Source organism: Eubalaena glacialis, chromosome 19 (genome assembly GCF_028564815.1).
Source record: "Eubalaena glacialis isolate mEubGla1 chromosome 19, mEubGla1.1.hap2.+ XY, whole genome shotgun sequence".
Lineage (NCBI taxonomy): Eukaryota > Metazoa > Chordata > Mammalia > Artiodactyla > Balaenidae > Eubalaena > Eubalaena glacialis.
Genome location: NC_083734.1, coordinates 1,598,793 through 1,620,819, shown reverse-complemented (window position 1 = coordinate 1,620,819; position 22,027 = coordinate 1,598,793). Strand labels below are relative to the sequence as shown.

The 22,027-nt window shown below is 61.1% G+C and overlaps 1 protein-coding gene across 3 annotated transcripts in view; it reads right to left on the bottom strand.

The window, feature by feature from the left end:
- MPRIP (myosin phosphatase Rho interacting protein) overlaps positions 1–22,027 on the bottom strand; it is a 128,376-nt gene that overhangs the window by 17,581 nt on the left and 88,768 nt on the right. For 2 of the 3 annotated variants that reach the window (XM_061176572.1, XM_061176570.1), the window contains exons 6-15: positions 21,259–21,472; positions 20,008–20,164; positions 15,957–16,098; positions 15,024–15,128; positions 13,452–13,508; positions 12,344–12,412; positions 10,092–10,181; positions 5,931–6,040; positions 3,041–3,599; positions 1,349–1,465 (exon numbers count right to left, since the gene is read on the bottom strand). In XM_061176572.1, coding sequence (XP_061032555.1) covers positions 1,349–1,465; positions 3,041–3,599; positions 5,931–6,040; positions 10,092–10,181; positions 12,344–12,412; positions 13,452–13,508; positions 15,024–15,128; positions 15,957–16,098; positions 20,008–20,164; positions 21,259–21,472 — 1,620 coding nt within the window. Of the gene's footprint in view, positions 1–1,348; positions 1,466–3,040; positions 3,600–5,930; positions 6,041–10,091; positions 10,182–12,343; positions 12,413–13,451; positions 13,509–15,023; positions 15,129–15,956; positions 16,099–19,653; positions 20,165–21,258; positions 21,473–22,027 lie in introns of all 3 variants that reach the window. The other variant, XM_061176573.1, reaches the window with a different exon arrangement.

Sequence of the window (22,027 nt, the reverse complement as noted above, 5' to 3'; positions counted from 1 at the left end):
GTGCGGGGTCTGCACAAATGACTCAGAAAGCCCAAGAGTGAGACATGCAGGAAAGAAGGGTGCCCCCCCATCACCAGGTTCCGGTACCTCAGAGTCTGAACTGGGCATGGCGACAACTATGGTTGAAGGGCTAAGGAAGAGGGTCCAGGGGACACGGGGTGCCCAGGGTCATGGCCAAAGCTGGGGGGGAAAGGAAGGCAGAAGAAACGTGCCACAAAAAGGGCATGGAGAGAGGCAGGAGGGCAGACTCTGCCCAGAAGATCCACTTGGACCAAGGAAGCCAGTGTGCTGCAGTCTGGAAATGCTGATGCAAAAACTTATCACAGAGATTCTGGGTCCTTGAGAGTCGGAAGAGCCCTCGGGGACGAAGTCTAGGTCTACACAGGCAAGGAGGCTGATGCAGCAGGGGAGGGGGCACCGGGTTCTGGTCAGTGCAGGACCCTGACTTGAATGCTGTGCCTTCAGCCTTGGCCAAGAGCTCGAGTTCTCCGTCCCATCGCCCTGTCTTGCTTTCCCCTGGCACTCATCTGTCAATCACCTCTCCCCACTGCACACTGGCTGAGGGGGCAGGAGAGTGTTGTTTTATACCCCAGAACTAGAGCAGGGCCTGAAACGCTGCAGAAGAGTTGGCTCACACCGGCCTGCTCCATCCAGGTGACCTCCTGCCTGGCAAGATGCCTGTGGCATGCCCGCTGCTGCCTGGGGGGCGGCACTCTGGCACAGAGGCCTCTGCAGGAAGACGCTAGGTTTGGACTCTCAGCTCAGCACTCAGACTGCTGCCCTCCCTCCCCTCCACGCCACTGGGCAGGTTGGCTCAGGGCTGGGTGGCCATGTTTCCCCCTCAAACTTCAACCTAGGCAGGAAGTAAGAAGTGGGGCCACTAGGCTAGTGGTGACAGTCCCAGGCTGCCCTGTAGGTGTGGTACAGACACGGTCAGGGGCAGGGAAGCAGTTCCAGCTCTGCCATGCGCTTGGTCGTAAGGAGGCATGTGGCTGTTACTCAAGTTCTTAAATTTGTAAAATGGGACTAATGCTGCCATTGTGAAAAAAGTTAGAAACAACGTGCAAACATGTGATATTGATAAATATATATTGGACTCTTTGGGAGCCAAAGAGAAAGACTACTATTGAAAACATCTAAAAAACCCTTCGACGTAGAGGGCTCAGGCAGATCCTCCAACTTGTTGCACAAGGAGGAGACCCAGGCAGCCCACTGCCCAGGGAGCCCGCTCCAGTGGCACAGGAGTCCAGAGGCCTGGCGCTCGGTTTTGCACGTTCCTAGCCTGCCTGGGTCCTGCACACTGAAGCCTGAGGGCGCCTGGAGGGCCGTGGCGGCCCCTCAGCCCTACCTGCAGCACATAGCCCTCCCGGGCGCTCTGCTCCCGGCCCAGAGCCACCCTCAGCTGGTCCTGCAGCAGCCGGTTCTGCTCTAGAAGGTCTGAGGCCTCCTTCTGGCTCTGCTCCAACTGTTGGCAAAAAGACACACGTTTTTAAGCAAAATGGCGGTACAGGAGCAGCAGCGCAGCACAGGCGCCCGGTGCTGTGCCCGATTCCAGCTGGGCTGGAGCTCAGGGCCGCCTCCGAGGGCCTTGCCGGCGGCCACACCTGGGTGGATGTGCTCGTCGGGTCTTCACCCAAGGTTCCAGCTCAAGCTGTGAATCGACCTGGGCACCCACATAAGCGCCACACCTGCTTGAGGATCCACCAGGTGTAGACCCCACCAGGAAATGAGGACTTTGTGCCCCTGTCAGAGGGAAGACTGCCCACTGGGTCCTTTGGGTGTCCTCAGCGTGGCCAAACACGCCCGTGCTGCCCCAGGGCGGTCCTCGCGCCAGGCTCTACCTTGGCTTCTGGGGAAACCCTGTTTGACCAGTTGGCTACGATGGATTTCATATAAAATTCTGTTTGTGAGAAGGGCTCCTCAAGAATTGAGCTGCTTCACACTCTTGCTGTCAATGGCTGTGAATCCAGCCGTCACCCATCTGCCCCTTTCCGGAACGTTACCTACGTGCCCCCAGCTGCTGGGCCGTGGTAAGCAGGGAGAGCTGGGTGTGCAGCAGACTGCTGACCGGCAATGGGGACCTTGGTTTTCAGACCTTGCTGTCTGAAACAAACTCAGGGTCCAGTGTGTGGCCTGCTGACTTGCAGACCCGTTTTGGCTGTTTAGAGCAACGTGAGTTTGAACTGTTACTTTCCTCCATCTTGCCTCTATTACTGTATTAATAGGCGTAGAAAATGGAAAAAAATCCAAGTGTTGATGCTAGTGATAAACGTCAGCCTCGTGAATCTAATCAAGTAAGAAGAAGATGAGAAGTGAAGGCAGGCCAAAGTGGCCAGTCTGTGATTTAGTTAGCCACTGAAGTCAAGCGCACACGTGAATCGCATCCTTGAGAACTCCTGAAAGGCAGGTGTAACTCCACCTCCTTGGCCGTGGAACCTCTGTTCAGACTTACAAATCCACGGCCCAGCGTTTGCAGATTTGATTTCTGGGTACTTTCCTCATGAAGGAAAATGTCATGTTACAAATGCAGGGACTGGCTCACCCACCTCTGTATCTGGAGGAGGCTCGTGCCAGGCTCACCAGCCAGGCCCGCCCCGCCCCCCAGTACCTAGAATGAGCTCCGCCTCCTGCTGCCTGCCCTGCACCCGTCAGGTCTCCCTGAGGGTCGCAGGGCCGCCTAGTGCAGACGGAAAGCTAACTCTGTTCATGTGCCTCTTCCGCCCCAAGCCTCTAGTGCGCGGCTGAAGCAGGGCAGACGAGGCCCCACCTGGCCTGCAGCCCACCGGCCTCATCTCTGGCACCTCTGGCTCTCAATGTCAGCGCCACTCCTCTGGTCTCCGGAAGGGCCCGGTGCCCTCCGTGCCACCCCCCACCCCAGCATGCCTCAGGCCTGCACTGCACTCGGCGGGGAGGGGGGAGGAGGGGCTGTCGCGTGTCTGTCTGCCTGAGGGCCTGCAAGCCCCTGGGGCGGGTCCGGCACAGCGGGTGCCGGGGAAGGTGGCTGCACGGAGCTGCCCTGCCTGCGCCGCCCGACCATTACCTCCTTCTCCAGCACAGAGGTCAGCTCGGGAGTGGACAATCGGTCGCTTCCATCCTCGGAGGAGGACAAGTGCAGGGGGGCGATGGGCACTTGCTTCTCCTCCCGGAGAGGGGTGGTCTCCACCTGATGCCACCGCTGCTCGATCTCCACGTGCACGTTCTGGGTCCTGAGGTCGGCGGTTGCGGGCGGCCCCGGGCCCCGGTCGACCTCCATGCGCAGGGCCGTGTCATCGATGCTGGGCCCGTCGGCCGCGTCCACCGCCCCAAAGCGCTTGCGCCGTTCCTCCCGCCTCCGCGCACGCTCCCTCTCCAGCTCGCCGGGCTCCGCCTCGGGCCGGGGGGTGGCAGGCCCCGGGGCGCCGGCTCTCTCCTGGGCCAGGGCCTGCTGGATGGGGCGGAACTCGGCCCAGTCGAAGGTCTTGGAGCGGCCCTCCCGCCTGCGCTCACGGGCCCGGCTCCGCTTCTGCTCGGGGTCTGGCTCCCCGGGCTCCCCGTCCTGCTTCTCCCGCAGCCTCATCTCCGAGGGGGAGCTGTTCCGGTCTTTGCCCTGCGGCAGCGAGCTGGGGCGGGGGAGACAGCTGGTCAGGCGGGGCTCCCGGCGGCAGGGCCCAGCTCCCTGCTGTCACCACACGCCTTTTTCTACGCGGCTGTGGCTCCCGCAGGGAAGGGGGAGACTCTGCCTTCACCCACTGACACATCTGTGGAGGGAACCCCAAGTGGCACCGAGTGGTGACGGCAGAAAAGTAGCCGCAGACAACGGCCCAGAGGTTTCCCGCAGGATGATACTGGGGGGCCGAGAGCCCCGTCAGGCTGCGCCGGGCACGGCCACACGCACACAAGGCCACGTGGGAGGCAGACCCCACGGCACGCAGGCACTGGGCCGGCGGTGACGGAACAAGCGAGACCAACAACCGCTTCCCTCGAAAGGCTCATGGGTTTTTAATAAGCAGATAAGTGACACGGTCAAGTCTGTGTTTTAAAAAACCACTCTGGGTGGCTGGCATGACAGACGGATCAGAGTGATGGCCCTGGGACCACCTGTGGGCCCGTGAGCTCGATGGCCCAGGTGACGCCCACGAGCCGGCACCAGGCAGGGGCTCACTGGACAGGACTTCAGAGGACTTGGCGGCCCACCCGGGGCAGAGGTGAGCAGGAAGCAGGACACTCGAGGGCACCTCCGCCTGCCCAGCAGCCGGATGCGCCTCCCCGCACCTGCCCCACAGTGGAGGTCCCCGGGCAGGGTGCTGTAGGGCACTGGTCGTGGCTGTCCGAGGCAGAGGTCTCCAGGCTCCAAGGGCAAGAGCCTGCAACCCTGGCCCAAGCCCTCAGCACAGGGTGGGAAGCCCCCCCAGCACAGCGAGGGCTGGGCCTTGGGGGCTCCAGGGAGCACCTGTGTTTAAATGGTGGCCAAAGAGAAGGGAGCCTGCAGAAGAGGCATCCTCCCTGTCCCGGGAGGCGGCCCTGGGAGCTTCCCAGTCAAGACCACACGCTTGCACAGTTTCTCCAGAACGGACCTTTTCAACAACGCCACTGAACTGAGAGCTGGCCCAGGCCTCCGACTGCATAAGCCATTAGGATGACATAACAAGCCGGACCCGCCACTATCCCCAGGAAAGGACGCCCCTGCGACTCCCCACCAGACTTGGGGGGGCCGCGGCGTGCAGCTCGAACCCACACTTCTGACGTCTGTACCCGTTTCCAATAACTTTCCTGGGACGTGGCCTTGTTGCACTAAAAAAATCCATCTTTTCCTCCAAGTATAAAAGCCCACACAGAACAAACTGGGTGAGGCAAGCACCCCGGCTGTGAGGCGGCTGACCCTGGAGTACACTGCTCATCAGGAGGACGCACGCTGTCCCTGTGGGCTGCGGCCCCAACAAGGAGGGCAGGTGCCTCTCCCAAGCCATGTGTTGCCTGAGCGCGTCCTTCCTGCCCTTTCTGAGGCCAGAGCCACACACCTGCGACACCCCAAGGCTGACGAACCCCAGCCGGGCCCCGACCCACCGCACGCGGCCTCCTCAAAGTGCCCGGAAAGAGCTTTGGTCTCTGCTCCTGGTCATAGAGACTCAGGAACAACCAAGTATTCTGTTCGTGCAACAAATGAAGGAATGAACAAACAATCGAACAGACAACACAGGACGGAAGGACTAGAGAGACGAGTCCTCCACTTAGGGTCCCTTCCTGCCTTCTTGTTCAAAGAGGTGCAGGTCACTAGCAAGGAGGCCAGGACCTGACCAAGGTGTGAGGCCGCCCTAGGCCAAGGAGTGCTCCGTGGGCACCAGGGTCGCCCCCTGGGCGCAGCCTCCAACACAAGAGAGTCACTCAAGAAACATTTAAACGACCGGACCGAAAACTGCAAGCAAGAGGTTCTCAGAACCGGCGAAGGCGCCGAAGCCATGAGGGTCAGGGCGGCAGAGTTCTCGACGTCACAGCACCAGCCACACACAGGGAGCTTCTCTGCTTTTTGTAAAATGAAAACTTCGGGTTTCTAACCATCAGGGCAGGAGGAGGAAGGCGTGGGGCGAATCACGAGGTTTATGAAGCATGGATGTTGACACGGGGGACAGTTTCCCAACTTGGCCTCCAGCACCAAGAGTTGCAAAGAGAGCTTTGTCACAGCTGCACAGAAATCCAACAGATTCAGGAGTGGGGCAGAAGGATCAAGAAAAGGCAACGCTAAGGTGGCCTGTGAATGCGGCATCCGGAGCGGCCCTCACCCAGCCGTGGCTCAGTGCCCGGGCCCTGGGGAGCTTCTCCCGCTGGCCAGGCCTGAGGGGGAAGGGTAACCTGAGGCAGAAAACCCAGGAGGCCAAGTGGAGAGTGAGTGGGCAGCGGACTGAAGGACGGGGGGAAGGCTCTGCTGGGCCCCCTCGGGCACCCTACCGGCTCACCTTGTCACGTCTGGGGCAGAGATCGGGTGGACGTGCTTCATGATGGTCTGGATCCAATTCCGCCGGATTCCAGACGTCATAGCGGAGAGGGTGAAGGCGCCCTCCTTTGTCTACACAGAAGACGAGGAGTTAGCAGTGACCGGCACCTCCCCACCCCTGAAGAAGGCCCCGCAGGGAGGCCGGCGGCCAGGTGGCCGTCCCAGGAGTGTGGTATGTGCCCCACTCGGGATGAACACAGCTGGAGGGCAAAGGAGAGAGCAAAGCCGCGAACACTGTCATGGCAGTGGCTAACCCGGGCCAGTTTTTCCCCAACTGCAGCTGATGCGTGCTCCCAACTAATGCCTTCTCTAACATAATGTGGGCACCAGGGTGAGGCCTTCAAGCCAGAAAGGGCTGAGGGAGCAAGAGGGCCAGGGCCAGCCTGAGGGAACATGTACATTATTAAAGGTTTTCAAAGATGGAAAATGTAAAAAAAAAAAAAAAAAGGGCACCCAGCAGGCCTTTACTGACACTCCCTGCTCTTTAAGGAGCTCGCAGACTGGAAGGAAGGAGAACGTGCATGCGGGGGGCAGCGGGAAGGGGCCAGGGCATGGGGGGGCTAGGGAGGGTGGGCAGGTGGACGGGGAAGGGGTGCGTGACCCAGGTGGAGAGAGTGGGCCTGGGGCGTGCAACCACGCACAACAGGCTCACAGGGTGACCGGGGACAGCCGTGGCAGGCACGAGGCTCAGCAGTGGCTGGGGCCCGATGGGGGCCGTGTCTGTTGGGCTGAGGAGGGGCAGGGAGACCTGCTGGGTGGCCAGGCTGGTCATTCAGGTGATGAGAGGGGGGCTTTGGAGAGGTGGAGGAGGTGGCATGCACAGTGCAGCACTGACAGGCTTGGGGGGGGGGCACCTCAAGGACAATCCCTGGACCACCCCCCCCCCAACTTGGGTGAGTTGGTGGGATGCCAGTCAAGACGAAGGACATCACAGGAGGGGGCGGCACGGGCAGCGGGTAACGAGTGGCCTGGAGATGCAGCCCCTGTGGCCCTGAGCGGCCCACCCGGCTCCAGCAGAGCTGAGGAGGGGTGGGGATGCGGGTGGTGGCTGCACAGAGTCCACTCCCCTGCCTCTGAGCCCATGGGCTCCTGTCTTACAGAAGTGAGGGGATCAGAACTCTTCAAGCTGCTCAGGCTACTCATAAACGGACCCACGAGATGTCAGCAAAACAGCTGATGGGAAGACACCATTAGCAAGACGAGTTTGGGACGGGAGCTGGCACGGCCAGGGGCCAAAACCAAGAGAGCATCAGGGCGCTGCAGAGCACAGCACAGCACGGGGTGACCTCGGCCCACCCCAGACCCCGCCTGACGCCCCATCTAGACGACAGCCCACCACCCACGTCTCCACTCCTCTCCCCCTCCGGTTCCCCCCAGCGCAGGCCGATGGTGGGGCCGTGGCCTCTGGGCTCCCTGAGGTGCTGGCCCCGCGGCCGCCTCCTGCTCCTGGTGTGCCGTTTATGGAGTGTGACCTCGGTCACCTTCTCCCACAACCTCAGCTCTCACCTGCCACGAGCTCTCTCCCGGCCCCAGGCCCACACGCTGGCTGCTTGTCTACCGGTCTCAGAGGGCCCATCTCGGCCTCAAATGCACCACGGGCCAGGACCCTGCAGGCTCCACCAACTCCCGCACACGGCTCGCCGCGCTCTGGGTCTCCAGCCCTCGACCCTGCCCCTCCCTCCCCCGGGCGCCCCGCACTTGCCAGACACCTGGCCTCCCGCCCCTGCTGCCCCACCAGATGCGTCTCACAGACGCTCAGCTGCCTCCACGTTCCGGCGCTTTCCACAACTCAGGGCAAGGCTGACTCTCCACTCAGCACTCAGGGCTCCCCCATACCACCCCGCCGGCTTCTACACTCAGCCCCCTGGTAGGTGCCACCAGGTCTGGTGGCCAGGTCAGGGACAGCTTTGCCCCTCGAGATCCTAAAGCTCCCTAGTGACCCAGGCCGAGTCCCTCCAGGAAGCCAGCCTCCCGTGCTGGGCTCCATCTCTCCCGACTTAGAACTCCCAGTCCACGGGGCTCATGAGAAAGCCCCAGAACTCATAAGCTCATTGCCCCCCACCCAGGGTAAAGTGACAAGGGGTCAGGCTGGTGGACGACATCAGCCAGGGAGCACAGGTGACCCAGAAACGCCCCATCTGTGACCAGGAGAGTCCCGGGTCACGGCCTCACTGCACAGAAAGTGACCCTAGAACATGATGATGTAACCTGCTCAGTGATGGGAGTGGACTCATAGCCCCAGGATGCCCTGCACAGAGAAGCCTGCCCTTCAAGATGGGGAGGTGAGGGGCTTCCCTGGTGGCACAGTGGTTAGAAATCCGCCTGCCAATGCAGGGAACACGGGTTCAAGCTCTGGTCCAGCAAGATCCCACATGCCACGGAGCAACTAAGCCCGTGCGCCACAACTACTGAGCCTGCGCTCTAGAGCCCGCGAGCCACAACTACTGAAGCCCGCGCGCCTAGAGCCCGTGCTCCGCAACAAGAAAAGCCACTGCCATGAGAAGCCCGCTTACCGCAACTAGAGAAAGTCCACGCACAGCAATGCAACCAAAAATAAATTAAAAAAAAAAAAAGATGGGGAGGTGGGGGGGGGGAGCTCAGCGTGTGGCCCACAATGCCAGAACTTGGCACCATCCCCAAATCTGTCCGCAGAGAGGAGGCTAGAGGTCTAGCTCACTAAGCATGTCTTTTCCTCCTAAAGGGATGAGGGGCAGAAGGGCATCACAGTGGGGCAGCACGGGCCATCAGATCGGCGCCACCTTCAGCTATGACTTGGTGCCCCTACAGATGCCCTGCAGCCTGGTGGACTGGGGGCTGGATTTTTCCTTTTAATCAATTCATTGGCCTTCAGATCTGAACTCACTCCTCTGAGTTTGGTTAACATTAGTCATTGCCACATGCTGCATCTAGGCTGAATCCAGAGATAAAGCTGAGTCTCTGGGCCCAAACGTCAGAAGGCGACACTGCAGGAGTCCCAGCCGGGGAGCCCCAGTGTGACAGCTGTCAGGCCACTTGGTTCCTACCGCACGCCTAAGGCTCTCATGGGGGAAGAATTAGCTTTCCCCAAAGAGAGGTCTGGGCTTTGCCCTGCGCCCTTGTGATGCACAGTGGGGCTGGCCAGACCAGAAAGACCAGCCATGGAGTGAAGGGCTGGGGCTCTGGCCATGTGACATCAGCCAGGCTCTGGGGGAGAGGGGGCTGGCACTTGCATTTGACCATGTGGACAACAGTTCAGTTGATCAGTTATGAAGCCTCTGTAAAAGCTCTGGACACAGAGGCTTGGGCCTGGCACCAGGCCTGAAGCTTGGGCAAGCTTCCCATGTTGGAAGCTCTGTGTGTCATCACACGTCAGCGCCAAGAGGGGAACACGTCCCCAAGGACACGAGAGCTTCGTTTAGGGTCCTCCTGTTCGGTCCAATTCGCCACGCGTTGCTTCCTTGGGCTGGTACCAGTCTGTATCCCTCTGCTAAAATAAATCTACAATCCTAAGTACGGTGTTTTCCTGTGTTCTGTGAGTCCTTCTGGCAAATTATCAAATGTGAGGGTGGTCTGGGGCACCTTACAGGTGGCATCAGAGTGAGGGCAGACACGGTAGCCAGGGGCCGGTGCCCTCACCATGAGCCCGGCTACCTCTGAGCAGCCCTTGAACCCCGAGCTTTGATGAAATGGCCAGTGAGGACTGTTTCATCTGTCCAATCAGATTATTTTTTTGAGGACGGGGAATGCCTTGCTCGTTGGAGTCCTTCACAAGATTGTGGGGAGAAAGGACTCCAGTGAGTGGGTAAGTGGATGAATGAAGGACAGAGCAAGTACATAAAAACCCAGCACCTTGAGAGTTAAGAACTCAACACTTTCACTCTAACCTCCCACATCCCACATCCTTCCAACTGGCCCGAACTCCAGCGTTTAAAAAATGGGAGAAAAAGAAAGAACCTTCGGTAAAGAAAGGCTTTTAGACAGCCTTGAGAGAAAGATGCTAATGTCTTCATTTTTGCTGAGACCACAGATTGGGGGTGGGGTGAGGAGCTCCAGGACAGAGGAAGGGACAGGATGAGGCGCCAGCCGGTCAGGCCCACGGCCCCACCCTCGCACTCAGCCTGCCTGCAAACCCCACCCAGCTCACATGGATCTGGAAGCCATAGTTTCTCTGCACTTGGTACTCCGTGACATTGTAACATGTAGACAAGTCGATCTCCCCATCCAAGTCTGCCGCCTGCAGAGAAAATGAGACATTCAGAAAGTAAAGGCCAGTGCCCCGTGAGCCGTACATACGCTCACAGGCAGGGCGCTGCCTACCCCACACCACCTAGAAGCATCCACACCACCATTTTCCACACATCCTGCCAAAGACATCCCATGCCCGTGGTTCTCAAACCTCCTTTACACTCTTAAAAACTGAGGGTGCCAAAGAGCTTTTGTTTATGTGGGTTGTATCTACTGATGATATTTGCCATATTAGAAATTAGAAAAAAAATTGAAAAAAAAATTTATGCATTAAAGTACACAAACCCATTTCATTTTTTAATAAAAAGTATCATTTTAAAAAACCAGCAAGAGGTTTTTGCAACTCTCTTTAATGCTTAACTTCCGAGGACAGCTGGGTTCTCACACCCGTCTCTGCACTCAAGTCTGTTTGTTGACATGTTTTTGGTTGAAGCATATGAAGACGGTCTGGCTTCACACAGATACGGGGTTGGAAAAGGGAAGTGAATTTTAACAGTCTTTTCAAAAAGACAGTTGTGGCTGTCCTCCTACAAGTGGTAGTTTCTTGAAGGTGAACTGCGAAGGGGATGCTTTCTGTCCTCTGCTGCATTAGAACCCATGGTTCCACCCTGCTCCTTGAGGGGGTCTTTCACCCGCACATGATCTGGTGACACTTGTCTCGTCCTCTGGAAGAGCCCCCAGATACTGACGTTTCCTTGTACAGGAGCAAACACTGCATTTGTTATTATCACCACCCGTTCAGTCAGGAGAGTCTGTACGCTTGGGGGAGACTGTCAAGTTAGTGATGGTGAACACAAGTTTTCCAAAGTTCCAGTTTTGCTTGGAAGCTCAAACTGAATCACTGGTAACAATTCTGTCAGTCGTTTTCCTTGAAGGAAGAGGCTCATTTGGTTCATTTTTAAGAAAACGTCTGCCCAACACCCAAACCGAGTGAGCATTTGTGCGTCGTACATTCACGCAGAGACGGTGGGCCACGAGGAGAGGCGGCCGGCGGGGCAGGCAGTGCAGACAGCAGGCGAGGGCTCCCCACGGGACGGCCGTCACACCTGGGCAAGCAGCAGAAGCGACCTCTGCCAACCTCCCGTTTCACGTCACAGGATATCACCGAAGTGGGTATTCAAGGTTTGGGACTTAATAAAATCAGTACCTTTCCTGTTCTGTTAAGGCCCTTTCTGTAACGTCACAGTGTGTGGCAGTGAAGGATGCATGGTGGCCAGCCACCTGCTCCTGCAGCCTGACCAGGCTGAGGCACCCATCAGTGCAAAGGCCAACACAACAGAAAAAGTAAATGGCATCATAGTTTTATGACACTATTTTTGTTAGAGAAGAATCCCTGAACGGGTCTCCAGGGGTCCACACACCACACTCTGAGAACAGCCAAACACCCATGCTCCTGTGGTCCCTGGCTCCAGGCTCCCCCAGAGACCCACCACCCACACTGCTCTACATCAGCCCTTGTGGCACTAACGTCTTTCCACTGCAGTCCAGACAGAACTTAGTGTCACGGTACATAACCAGCCCCTAGTGTTAGACATTTAGGTTCTTTCAGATCTCCTGCTGTTATAGAAGTGCAGGAACCACTAACACGGAACACATCTCTTTCTTCACATGTGGGAGTACATCTGAAGGATTCCTGGAGTGGAATGCAAGGGAAAAGGTGCAGAAATAGACTGCCAAATTGCTCAAAATAGATGATTTTTTTGTAGGTGAAGAAAAAAAGAGCCCCTTCTGTGTGGTGTTCGACCGTGGAATCAGGACTCTCAACCAGGCTGGCCAAGTTCACCTGCCACCATCCCGTCCTTGTCCAGAAAACGAGGGACAAGATTTAGTTCAGTTCTTTAAAGACTCAATTCACCACAAAATCTCCGTCTAGAAAGCACAAAACCGCTCATCCTGAGTTTTCAAACAAGACGTCTTTCAGTGTTCTTCAAAGAACAGAGACAAGAGAAGCCACTGAAACCCCCGTACCCGGGTGCCGAAAGCAGGGCCCGGAGAGCCCACTCTCCAGCAGGAACCGGCCCCGGGAACATCAGACTCCTCTGCAGATCTGGACTGGGCCACCCGTCCACCCGAAGGGCACTTGGGCCCAGAAACAGCAGTGCCACCTGGACCTCCCCTATCCCTACAGAGGAACGGAGCTGAGACACTCACCTCCTCAGCCACCGAGTCCCTGTAGAACCTCAGGCTTTGATCAGCAAGGACAAACCAGTGTTTCTTCCACTGAAAGAGAAGGGAAAACCAAGACTCAACTCGCACACTTCCCGCTCTGAGGCACCCCACAGCCAGGGTCCTGGGGCACCTCAATGGGCACAGGTAACGCAGAGGGCAGGCGGCCCCTCCCGCTGGGGGCAGACACACACAGGACTCCGCTCGGGCCACGGGCAGCCACGCGCGCACAACCTCTCCCCGGCGACAAGGCGGTGCGGACAGCTGCGGTGGGCCACGGGCTGCGTGTGCTCCGCCCGCAGAGGCGTGGCTGCTGAGCGGGGCTGCAGCTCCAGAGGCTGCAGATGGCGGCTGGGCCCCCAGAGCCAAAAGGAGGCCACCTGCAAGCCACGGCCACCCCCTGGCTAACCAGAGGGGCGCCCACCCGCTGCCGGCAGGAGCAACCCAACCAGCCGGACCCCCAGATCGTCACTGTGAGGAGCAGGAGGGCTCGAGTCTCCAGGCAGGGCCGCGGGGATGGATGTGGGAGAGAGAGAAGAGGAGGGCGTTCGGGCACGGTCGCTCAGGAAGCAGGGAGGGGAATCTACGGGCTTCTCGGTGGGACCCGCAGCCTCCTCTGCCTGCCTCCTGGGAGGCCTGGCCTCCACCCCAGCAGCCACGAATGGCTCGATCTTCCTGCTCAAGTCCACTGCTCCCCGCAGGGCTGCGGCTGCGCCCCGGCTACTGGCCGCCACCCCACAACCGGAAGGCCCTTCTGTCCTGGGGAAGCCTGGGCTCTCAGGAAACTTCTGGGAGAGGTCACCAGGTGGGGAGCCAGTGCTGTAGCATGTCCCCAGGCCTGATGCTGAGACCCCGTCGGGAGCAGGAGAACAGTCCCTGCGCTGGCAGCAGGCAGGCTGGCGACCCCCACACCCCACTGCACCCCCAGTTGTGAGGAGACGGGGTCTCGGCCACGACCCTGGTCCCCAAGACGAGGGGGTGTGCTGGAGGCGGGGGACAGGGCCGGCGCTCACACACCCGCAGGGACAAGGCCAGCTGAACCTCATGCCTGCTCCCCGGCGCCTCAGGGACCACAGCAGCTCTGGCCACTCACCTGGCCATCCTCATACTGCCTGGTCAGCCAGCCTTTCTTGAAGTTCAGCAGGTCGGGCTAAGGAAGGAACAAAAAAGAACAGCTGAGAGGAAAGCAGCGGTGTCCCGGTTCTGGGTAAAGGGTGACCGAGAAGGCAGGTGTCTCTCCCCCGATGAGGGGGCCCCGGAAAGGGGCTTATCCACCTGCCAGAGGAGCCCCCGTGGCCCCTCGCCCTGGCAGGGGCTGGCAGGGGCTGCCAGAGCTGCTCCCCGGACGCGTGTCTTCGAGGAGGCCGAGGCCGGGCACGGGGAGCAGGCGCGGCCCCCTCACCCCGTGAGCAGCACAGTGGAGCCGCCCGGGAGGCAGAGAAGAATGGCCCAGACAGAGTCACCCGGCATTTCGCGTGGAGGGAAGATGTGCAGCGATGGCTGAAAGGAGAGCGGACAAGTTCTCACAGAGGCCACAGAAAGACCGAGAGCAGAGGCCACGCCCGGTGTGAAGCAAGACGCAGCAGCAAGCCTGCCAAGACCCTCAGGCCACTGACCTGCCAAGACGAGTCTGAGTCTCCGTTTCCCTACAAGCAGCAGAACCAGGACCGCAGGCACTGAACAGGGCGCTGTCCCTGCGGTCCCCTCTGGCCCCTGTATGCCAGAGCCTGAGGAGCAGCCTGAGGGCACCTTGAGGGCCGCAGGCGGGCAGCCCCCTGGGCCTGGCTTGTGTCACACATCGGGGCGCAGGCAGGCCAGTGTGAAAAGAGACGTGGCCCGCTGCCCCCCTCAGCCCACGTGCTCTTCTACAGCCGTCACGACCAGAACGGGGCTGTGACGTCTTGTTCTATTCCAAGGACCCAAGAAGGGTTCAAGAGAACACATGCCACGTAGCGGGACACCCATGAGCCACACGTGTCCTGGAGCCTCTGCTCCAAACCAGCTAGCAAAACCCAGACTCCAGGCAAGAAAGCCTCCGCCCTGGCCCCACGGCTCCAAGTCAGGTTGCCGCTGGAGGCCCCAGGCCTGGGAGGCGCGGCATCAGCCCCAGGCTCCTCGGAAGGCTGGGGACAAAGCAGAGAAGGGCCCACACGAGCAGCTGTCCTCACTCCTGGGACGCTGGCCTGCCACTCGGGGCTCTCCGAGGGAGCGACGGTCCCACTCGACCCGCCTGACCACTCCCTACCTGCACCCGATGGCCACGGCTCCCATGCCCTGGAGCAAAGGCTGGGCTCCCTCCGTGGTGACCCCACGAACAAGACAAGTGCCCAGCAAGAGGGGGTGGTCCCGACTCCAAAATGTCACAGAAACAAACACCCAAAACAAGAAGAACGGAGGTTCGTCCTGTGGCCCTGATTCCCCGGAGCCAGAATTCCACTGCTCCGGCCGGATGGTCTCCTCCGCTGGGGACCTCAGAGCTCAGGATGCCCACGCAGCCCAGAGAAGGGGCAGAAACACGGCACCTGCTTCCCACGCACGGCCGTGAGGGCCCGTGCACAGAAGGGACGCCAGCGCGGAGGCACAGGCAGCAGCAGCGAAGAGCCCAGGGGGCAGAAGCAGCAGGAAGGGCATCCGCAGGCCTCGGAGCGCGGGCGCCCGGGCTCACCGTCAGGGAGGGCTCCGTGGACCTCCTGTCCAGTGACTTGGCTCTTCGGTGTGGAGACAGGGGGGAGGCCGAGGCGTCCGGGAGAGGAGCTTCGCTGGGGAGGTCCTGTGGCAGAGAGCAGCCCCGTCAGCACCAGCCAGCCCCTGGGCAGCCGGAGCCGCGGGAGGGCCGGGCTGCGGGGCCACGTTCCGGACGAGGAGCGGGCGCTCTGCCGTCCGGGCTCCCTCAGCACCTCTGCCCGTGCGGACAGGACCTGCGCCCAGACTCCTAGTCCCACGCCTCCAGCTGCCCGCGGCTGGGGCCGAGCCGCCCTGGTGGGAGAGCAGCCTTTTCTTGCAGATGCACCAGCCACGTGGCTCTCCTGGCCCCCGTCCTCCCCCGGCCTCGTGGGGTCACAGAGGGAAGACGCTGGGCTCTGCGCAGTGAGCACTAGGGCCCCTCTGAGCCCAGAGAGAACAGGAGGAAGACGGAGGGCAGACTCAGGGGGCCCACGAGAGGCGGGTGGCCCAGGAGAGGTGGGTTTCAGAAGCGGAATCCACCTTGGGGACTGAGCGGAGAGAAACTGGGGCTGTGGCCACCGCCCGAAAGAGAGAGGAAGGAAAGTATTCAGCCTCGCGGCCCGACTGCCTCAGAGAGGAAGAGACTGGCTCTGGTTACGACCTGGGACCAAAAAAAAGCTCACGAGAGCAGCTTTCAGCAGAGACGGACGGAGCTCCGAGAGAAAGACGCAGAAGACAGGCCTCACCCTCAAGACGTCCACTCAATGGGGAAGGAGATGAGAGACCCGAGAGACAACCAGGAGATGCGAGCGGGAGGCCAGGCAGAAGAGCGTCCAGGTGTGAGTGGGGCCTCGGGGTGTGTGGGGGCCGTGTGCTGACCTTGCCCCCGCCGCCCCGCTCGGCCTCGCTGCCGCCCCGGAGCCCGAACGCTCACCCGCTTCCGGGGGAAGGCCCTCTTCTCGCTCCGGCCCTGGCGAGTGTCGCTTGACAGCGAGGGCCCGGCTGACACGTTGGTCTCCATGTGCTCTGCCTTCTCGATGTCCAATGCCTCAAATTTCTCTATTACCTGGGACCTCCTGCAAGAGAGAGCATGAGGCGGCTGAGGGGGAGACAGGGTCCCCCAGAGCCCGAGGGGATGTGGTCCGGAGTCTCAGAGGGGCTCCCGCAGCCAACACCCCACGCCTGGCTCACCCCAGCTTCCGGGCTGCCCTCGCGCAGGGCCCCCCGGCAGTGCACACCGCTCGCTCAGCCAGCTCGCCTCGGACACCCCTGCTCCCTCTCCCACCTCCGCTGAGGGGGGCTGTGCGGGGGCTGGCAGCAGCTCACGGGCAAGGCCCATCCCTTCCGCCAGACGCTTCCTTGCCCTCTGCCTCCCAGCCCCCACACTGGAGTCCCCGCACGCTCTGCCGTGCTGACAAACTCGGCAGTCACACGCTCAGCGCTCGGCACCCTCTCCTGAGCCAGCCGGATCAGAAGGCAGCCAGCACCTCGGGGGGCACGCCCCGTCCTCATCACATTCCTCAGCAGATCTGATGCGGCCCCCACCCCAGGGCATCCAAAATTTAGCAAGAAAAAGACCCACGAATTAACATTGTTTCTGCCAACAGTAAAAAGAATCAAAACCCAAATTAAAAACAAAGCAAGTTGATTTCGTGTGAAAGGGTGGGCGGCATCGTCAGGCCATCTACGGCTGGAGACGGAGCTGAGATGGGAGCGAAGCAGGCGGAGGAGGGGCGAGTAACGTCACACAGCGACACAGCAGGAGGAGGTGGAGAGGGGCAAGACCTGAAAGAAAATAAGGCTGGAGAATGAATAAACAGAAAAGGACTGCTTGTAAAAATCAAATCATGGTAAATCAAAATTATCCAAAGAATTAAAGAAGCAAAAACCCGAGGTGATCACTGAGGAGCGCGACCAGTGAGGAGTCGTGAGCGGCCGCATGGAGGACACGCCCTCGGGGGCTGCCCGCGTGTCTCCGGCCAGAGGCCTGTCCTCCCAGAGATGCCCAGGCAGGCGCCCCGAGATCGCCTCACACGGAGGGCTGTCCTTGCATCGGGACGAGCAGCAGAGTCGAGGGCAGCTAGTGAAGGGCCGCTGGGCCCAGAAGCCTGAAGTCTAACTCCATGAGGAAGGGGGGGAACCGGCCCCCATCCTGAGGCCCTGGAGGCCAGCTTGCCCTCGGGAGGCGCACAGTACAGGTGGCTCTCAGGGCTTCTTCCTCAGGAGGGCAGAACTCCCGGGGACCCAGCTCCCTGTGAAGCCAGGGCCTGCGGCACTCTCAGCTCCCGCGGAGTCTCCTCCAGGGACAGAGCTGTCCCCAGGCAGCCTGCGGGGTCAGCAGCGGTGCGGCCGAGGGGGCAGCAGGGGAGCGAGCGAGCGAGCGCGCGCGGGAAGCCGGGGCGGCGGGAGGGCCTGGGAACCACGGGGAGCTCTTGCGGGTGCTCGGGCTGGCCGGGCGGCTGAGGTGGCCTGTCCCCAACCGACCTGCCGGGTTTAGAGGACACTCCAGGCCCGCTCACAGGCCTCGGTGCCGCCACATGCAGAACGAGAGCTCTTCCAACTGACCCCGGGACCAGGAAGCCCCAGGGAGGCCTTGAGGAGCAGCGCCTGGCGAGTCACAGGCGAATCGCATGCTGCGAGCCGGCCATGGCTGCGAGGGGGTCAGAGGAGCGGAGAGGGCGGCAGCACCTGCCAGGGAGTCAGCCATGGTTGACTCTGCCAAGTGGGGCCTTTGAAACTTGGGTCCATTGAAGCCCTGCAGGTGTGACAGCAAAGGCCTCCCAGGTGGGCCGGTGACGGGACAGAACCCGACCTCTCCAGGCTCCCAGCTAAGGCGCAGGCAGGACAGCGGGCAGCTGGTTCTGGGGTCAGTCACCAGCAGTTCAACCAGGGCCATGGCCCCCCACACTCAGTCGGCAGCAGCTCGCCATCCAAGAAGGATTACTTCCGGGCCAGGGCTTGTCAGGAAACCCACCCCTGAGGTCCCCCAGTCGGGCTCCCGGGCAGCTGCCACTCTGGGTAGCTGTGGCCGGCGTCCTGCCAACATGGGGCTCTGTTCTACACCACCAGAGACAGGAATCCAATCCAGCACTGGGAGGGGCGGCTACTCAGGACCAGAGAGCAGGCCTCGGAGAATGACAGCAGCCAGTCAGATGTCATGAGGGTCAGTAAGAAAGTGACGTGACAGTGTTAGGATGCAGCGCAGAGGGGCCCCAGGGCAGCCTGCACCAGGTGAAAGCACATCCTCCATGGTAGCAAAGAGCAGGCGGAAGCAAAGCCCCAGAGATGCCGTGTAGCCTGGGCCGCTAGCTGAGAGGGAACTCCAAGCCAAGCAGGTGCGCTGAATGTTAATTCTTTGGTCCCCGCCAAACCAGGGTGTGGCTGCCCGCTCAGGGGCCTCCAGGATGCAGCAAGAAGCCCCCCCCTGCCCGGCCCACTGGCCGCCTACATCTGGCAAGTCCGTTCGCTTATACTTCTGGCAAGTCCATTCACTTATACTTAAGAGCGCTAAGGACAGCCTCGGCCCTGTCCCGGGTCCATCCTGGGAGCAGGGCCCTCCCGTTCCCAGGTCCGGCCTGGGGTTTCTGTCGCGGCTCTGCTGTCCCAGGCAGTTCCCGTGAGGAGTCGCCCTGCTTCTGCGCCCCCGTCTCTGCCCCTGCACACCAGGGTGGTCACACACCTCTCCAGGGTACTAATGAACCAGGCGGACAGACACTGGAGGGCGCCCCCCAGGACAGGTCAGCTTCCCCCTCCCCAGCACCGAGGCACCTTCTGTTTCCTTCACTCTCTTCCTAGTGCTGGAGGGGACATTTGGGAGAGCAGGTGGGTGGTGAGAAGCAAGGGAGCAGGAGAGCAAAGCAACCTGCTCCCAGCCAACCCCTCGAGGGGGAGCCCAGGGCCACCCCGTCTGTCCGCATAGCTCGCCCCAACTCTGAGCTGGGCTTGGACGGGGGGAGGGCGGCAGCAGGACACTCCACAGACACTTGTGGAACTTGGGTCTGAACCTCTTTCTTAGATAGCAACTTCTTTGGAAATGTAATGAAAACTATGGATTTTCTTTTCCCAGAACATGAATCGTTTCGAGAGGTTCACATCCCGCCAGCAGCCCACGCAGCTGGGTGAGAGCCCTGTCCCTGGGCAGACGCTCCATTTACAGACTCAGGGGTGGAAGCTACTACTGGAAGGGGCACTGGGGCGCTCTGGTCCGGGCCTGGGCCTGGAGGCCTCCGAGACGGAGCCATGCAAGATCTTGCCCCCCCCTCTCCGGGGGAACGAGGGAAGGGCCCTCCTACCCTCAGACCACAGTCAAGTCCCACACCTCCACCAGCCCTGGCCCAGGCCCATCTCCAAACCCTGTCTCTCCCCAGGCACTCGTGTGTGTGTGTGTGTCTGTGTGTGTGTGTGTGTGTGCGCGCGCGCGTGTGTGTGTGTGTCCGGGGAGGAAACGTGTAACAAAGTGTGTGAGAGGGTGTACGAGAATGTGACAGAATGCACGAGTATGTGAGGGTGCACAGGTGGGTGTGTGTCTAAGACAAGGTGAGTGTGCACGGCAGGGGCTGCAAGGGTGCGAGAGTGTGTGCACCCATGTTTGTGAGCACACGGCCCTCCAGTCGCCCCCCCACCGCCCTTACCTCCGCTCGTTGCCAAACAGACGGGCCACCTCTTCCCTCCCAGGGCTTCGGGCCCGGGTCCTACGCTCCAGCCGCCTTCTCTCCACCTGGAAAGCTTCTCGGTGGCTGATCCTGATGGCCTTAGGGACGTCGGCCAGGGTGGCATACTGCCTGCTGGCTTTAAAGGCAGAGGCGTGCCCCGGTCTCTCTGCACCCCGCCCCCCAGCGCTGCCAGAGTCCACGTGGGCAGGGGGCCGGCGGGCTGTGTCCAGGGAGCTGAAGGAGCCGCTGCAGACGGTTCGGCCAGAGGGCTGAGGACCTGGGGGAGGAAGGGGGCGGCCAAGCTCCCGGGAGGGCGGGCCGAAGCCACTGTACCTGTTGGGGGGAGTGCCGGGGCTGGGCGGGGAGAGCGGCGGCGGCAGCTGCTCCTCGGCCTTCACGTCCTGCTTGGTCTTCTCCAGCGAGAAGTAGCCGCTCTCCACCCGGACTTTGCGGCCACAGTCCGCACGCTCGCTGCCTGTGGTGCCCTCCTCTGCAAGAGGGGACAGGAGACACGCTGGGCCGGCTGCCCCCTCTGGTTGGGGACTTTTCAAGAAGGCACGCGGATCCCAACAGGCCACCTCTCTACCTCCCACCTCCAGAGGCTGGCGTGGCCACCCCAGGGCAGAGCCCCAGGAGAGGAACTTATCCTTATCTGCCTCTCCCTACCGGGCTGCCCCGACAGACTGTCAGGGGGTCCCTGAGCTTCTAGTCTGCGGGCTCCGCTGGGAGAGCACGATTCTCCCAGGAGAGACGTCCCACCAACAACTACTTCCTACCGAACATCAAGGAGGAATCCAAGGGCCAACTAGCCATGCAACCTTTTAGTACATTTTTGGAGGGACGGGCAGAGAAGCACCTTGGCAGGAGTGAGAGGAGTGAACGGTTCTGGATGTGGATGGGCGTGTGCTGCCTGCGGAGGACTGAGGGACCTTCTGCCCAGAGCCTGTACAAGATGCATTTCACCTGAACGAGCTGGGTCCCAACTGTCCCTGCGCCTCTAGTGGCCTGGACAGGTGTAAAGGGCAAAGCCAGTCTGTCTCGTGCAGAGCCCTCTCGGGCCTGGACGAGCGAGGCTGAGGCTGCCGCCCCGCTTCGGCTCAGGCAACTCCAAGTGCTAGGTGGAGAAGGGCAGTCATGCCAACCATTTCCTCCCCAGCATCCTCTTCCCCTGCTCCACCCAGGCGCCCAGGTAGGACGAGACAGCCCTCACTGCTGCTGCTCTCAGGACACAGTGGGCTTCCAGAGACGAAGCAGCCACAAGACACAGGAACCAGCGGCCCCCTTGTACACAGACCTCGTTACAGAGCATCCTGATTCTCACGACACCTGCCTGGGGCTCACGGGTAGGACTAAAAGAGCTACAGGGGAGGGGCAGGGCAATGGCCGGAGGCCAGCGACCCAGGTCCCACACCAGGCCCGGCCCGGGGCTGACGGACACAAGGTGAGGGAGCCTGAGGCCCGGGGCTCACTATCGGCTCAGAGGCCCCAAGTCCCAGAACCAGCTCTGTCGGGAGGCCCGTTCTAGTGCTTCAAGCTGGGGCACCAGGACAGGTGGGCACGAGGGCCGGCCCGGCCACCACTTACCATCTCTGCTCTCCAGCCCTGGCTCCCTCAGGGTGCCGGCCACAGGAGGCTGGCTCTGGCTGGGACTCTGGGCCGGACTCGGGCTGCTCCCATCGGGCTGGTCCTTGGCCCTCATTTCTTCCTGCCAGAGGGTGGACTTGGTGGTGGGAACCTTCTCAGCACTGGGGATGCTGCTGCTGCTGCTGGTGACAGCCATCTTGGCCGGCCCTGGCTCCTGCAGGGGAGAGCGGTGTCCGTGCGGGCCTGGGAGCACACGGTCTGAGCTGCCCGGGTGCCTGGCTACCAAGGTCAACTACACCGTGTCAGAGGCCCAGAATGCCAGAACGGAAGGCTCAGAACAGATGTCCTGGTTGGGCTGGAAGCTTTTTCTCTTCTGCAGCCCCAGCCAGCACCCCAGGTGGGAACCCAGGCCAGAGCTGGTGCTGCCCCGAGGGAGAAGCATTTGTGCGAGAGGTACTTAGCCAGACACAGAAGCCAAGGCCAGAGCACACAAAGGACCGTAACTCCACACTGCAAGCCTAGAGCCCAGACAGGGCAGGGCTGGGACCCCCGCCACCCTGCGGCACCTGCTCAGGCCCTGGGCCCGAGTCCCTGCCCACCCAGGGCACTGGGGTGCCTGCTGCTGAGGGGCTGCCAGCAGGATGGCTCTGGGCGCCCCCAGAAATGAGGCACATCTCAGCTGTCTTTCCCCAAAACACAGAGACCGCCTGCTGGGCTCTCGGGGCGCCGCACCCTCCAGCCCTCACCAACCACCCCGCAGGGGAGGCTG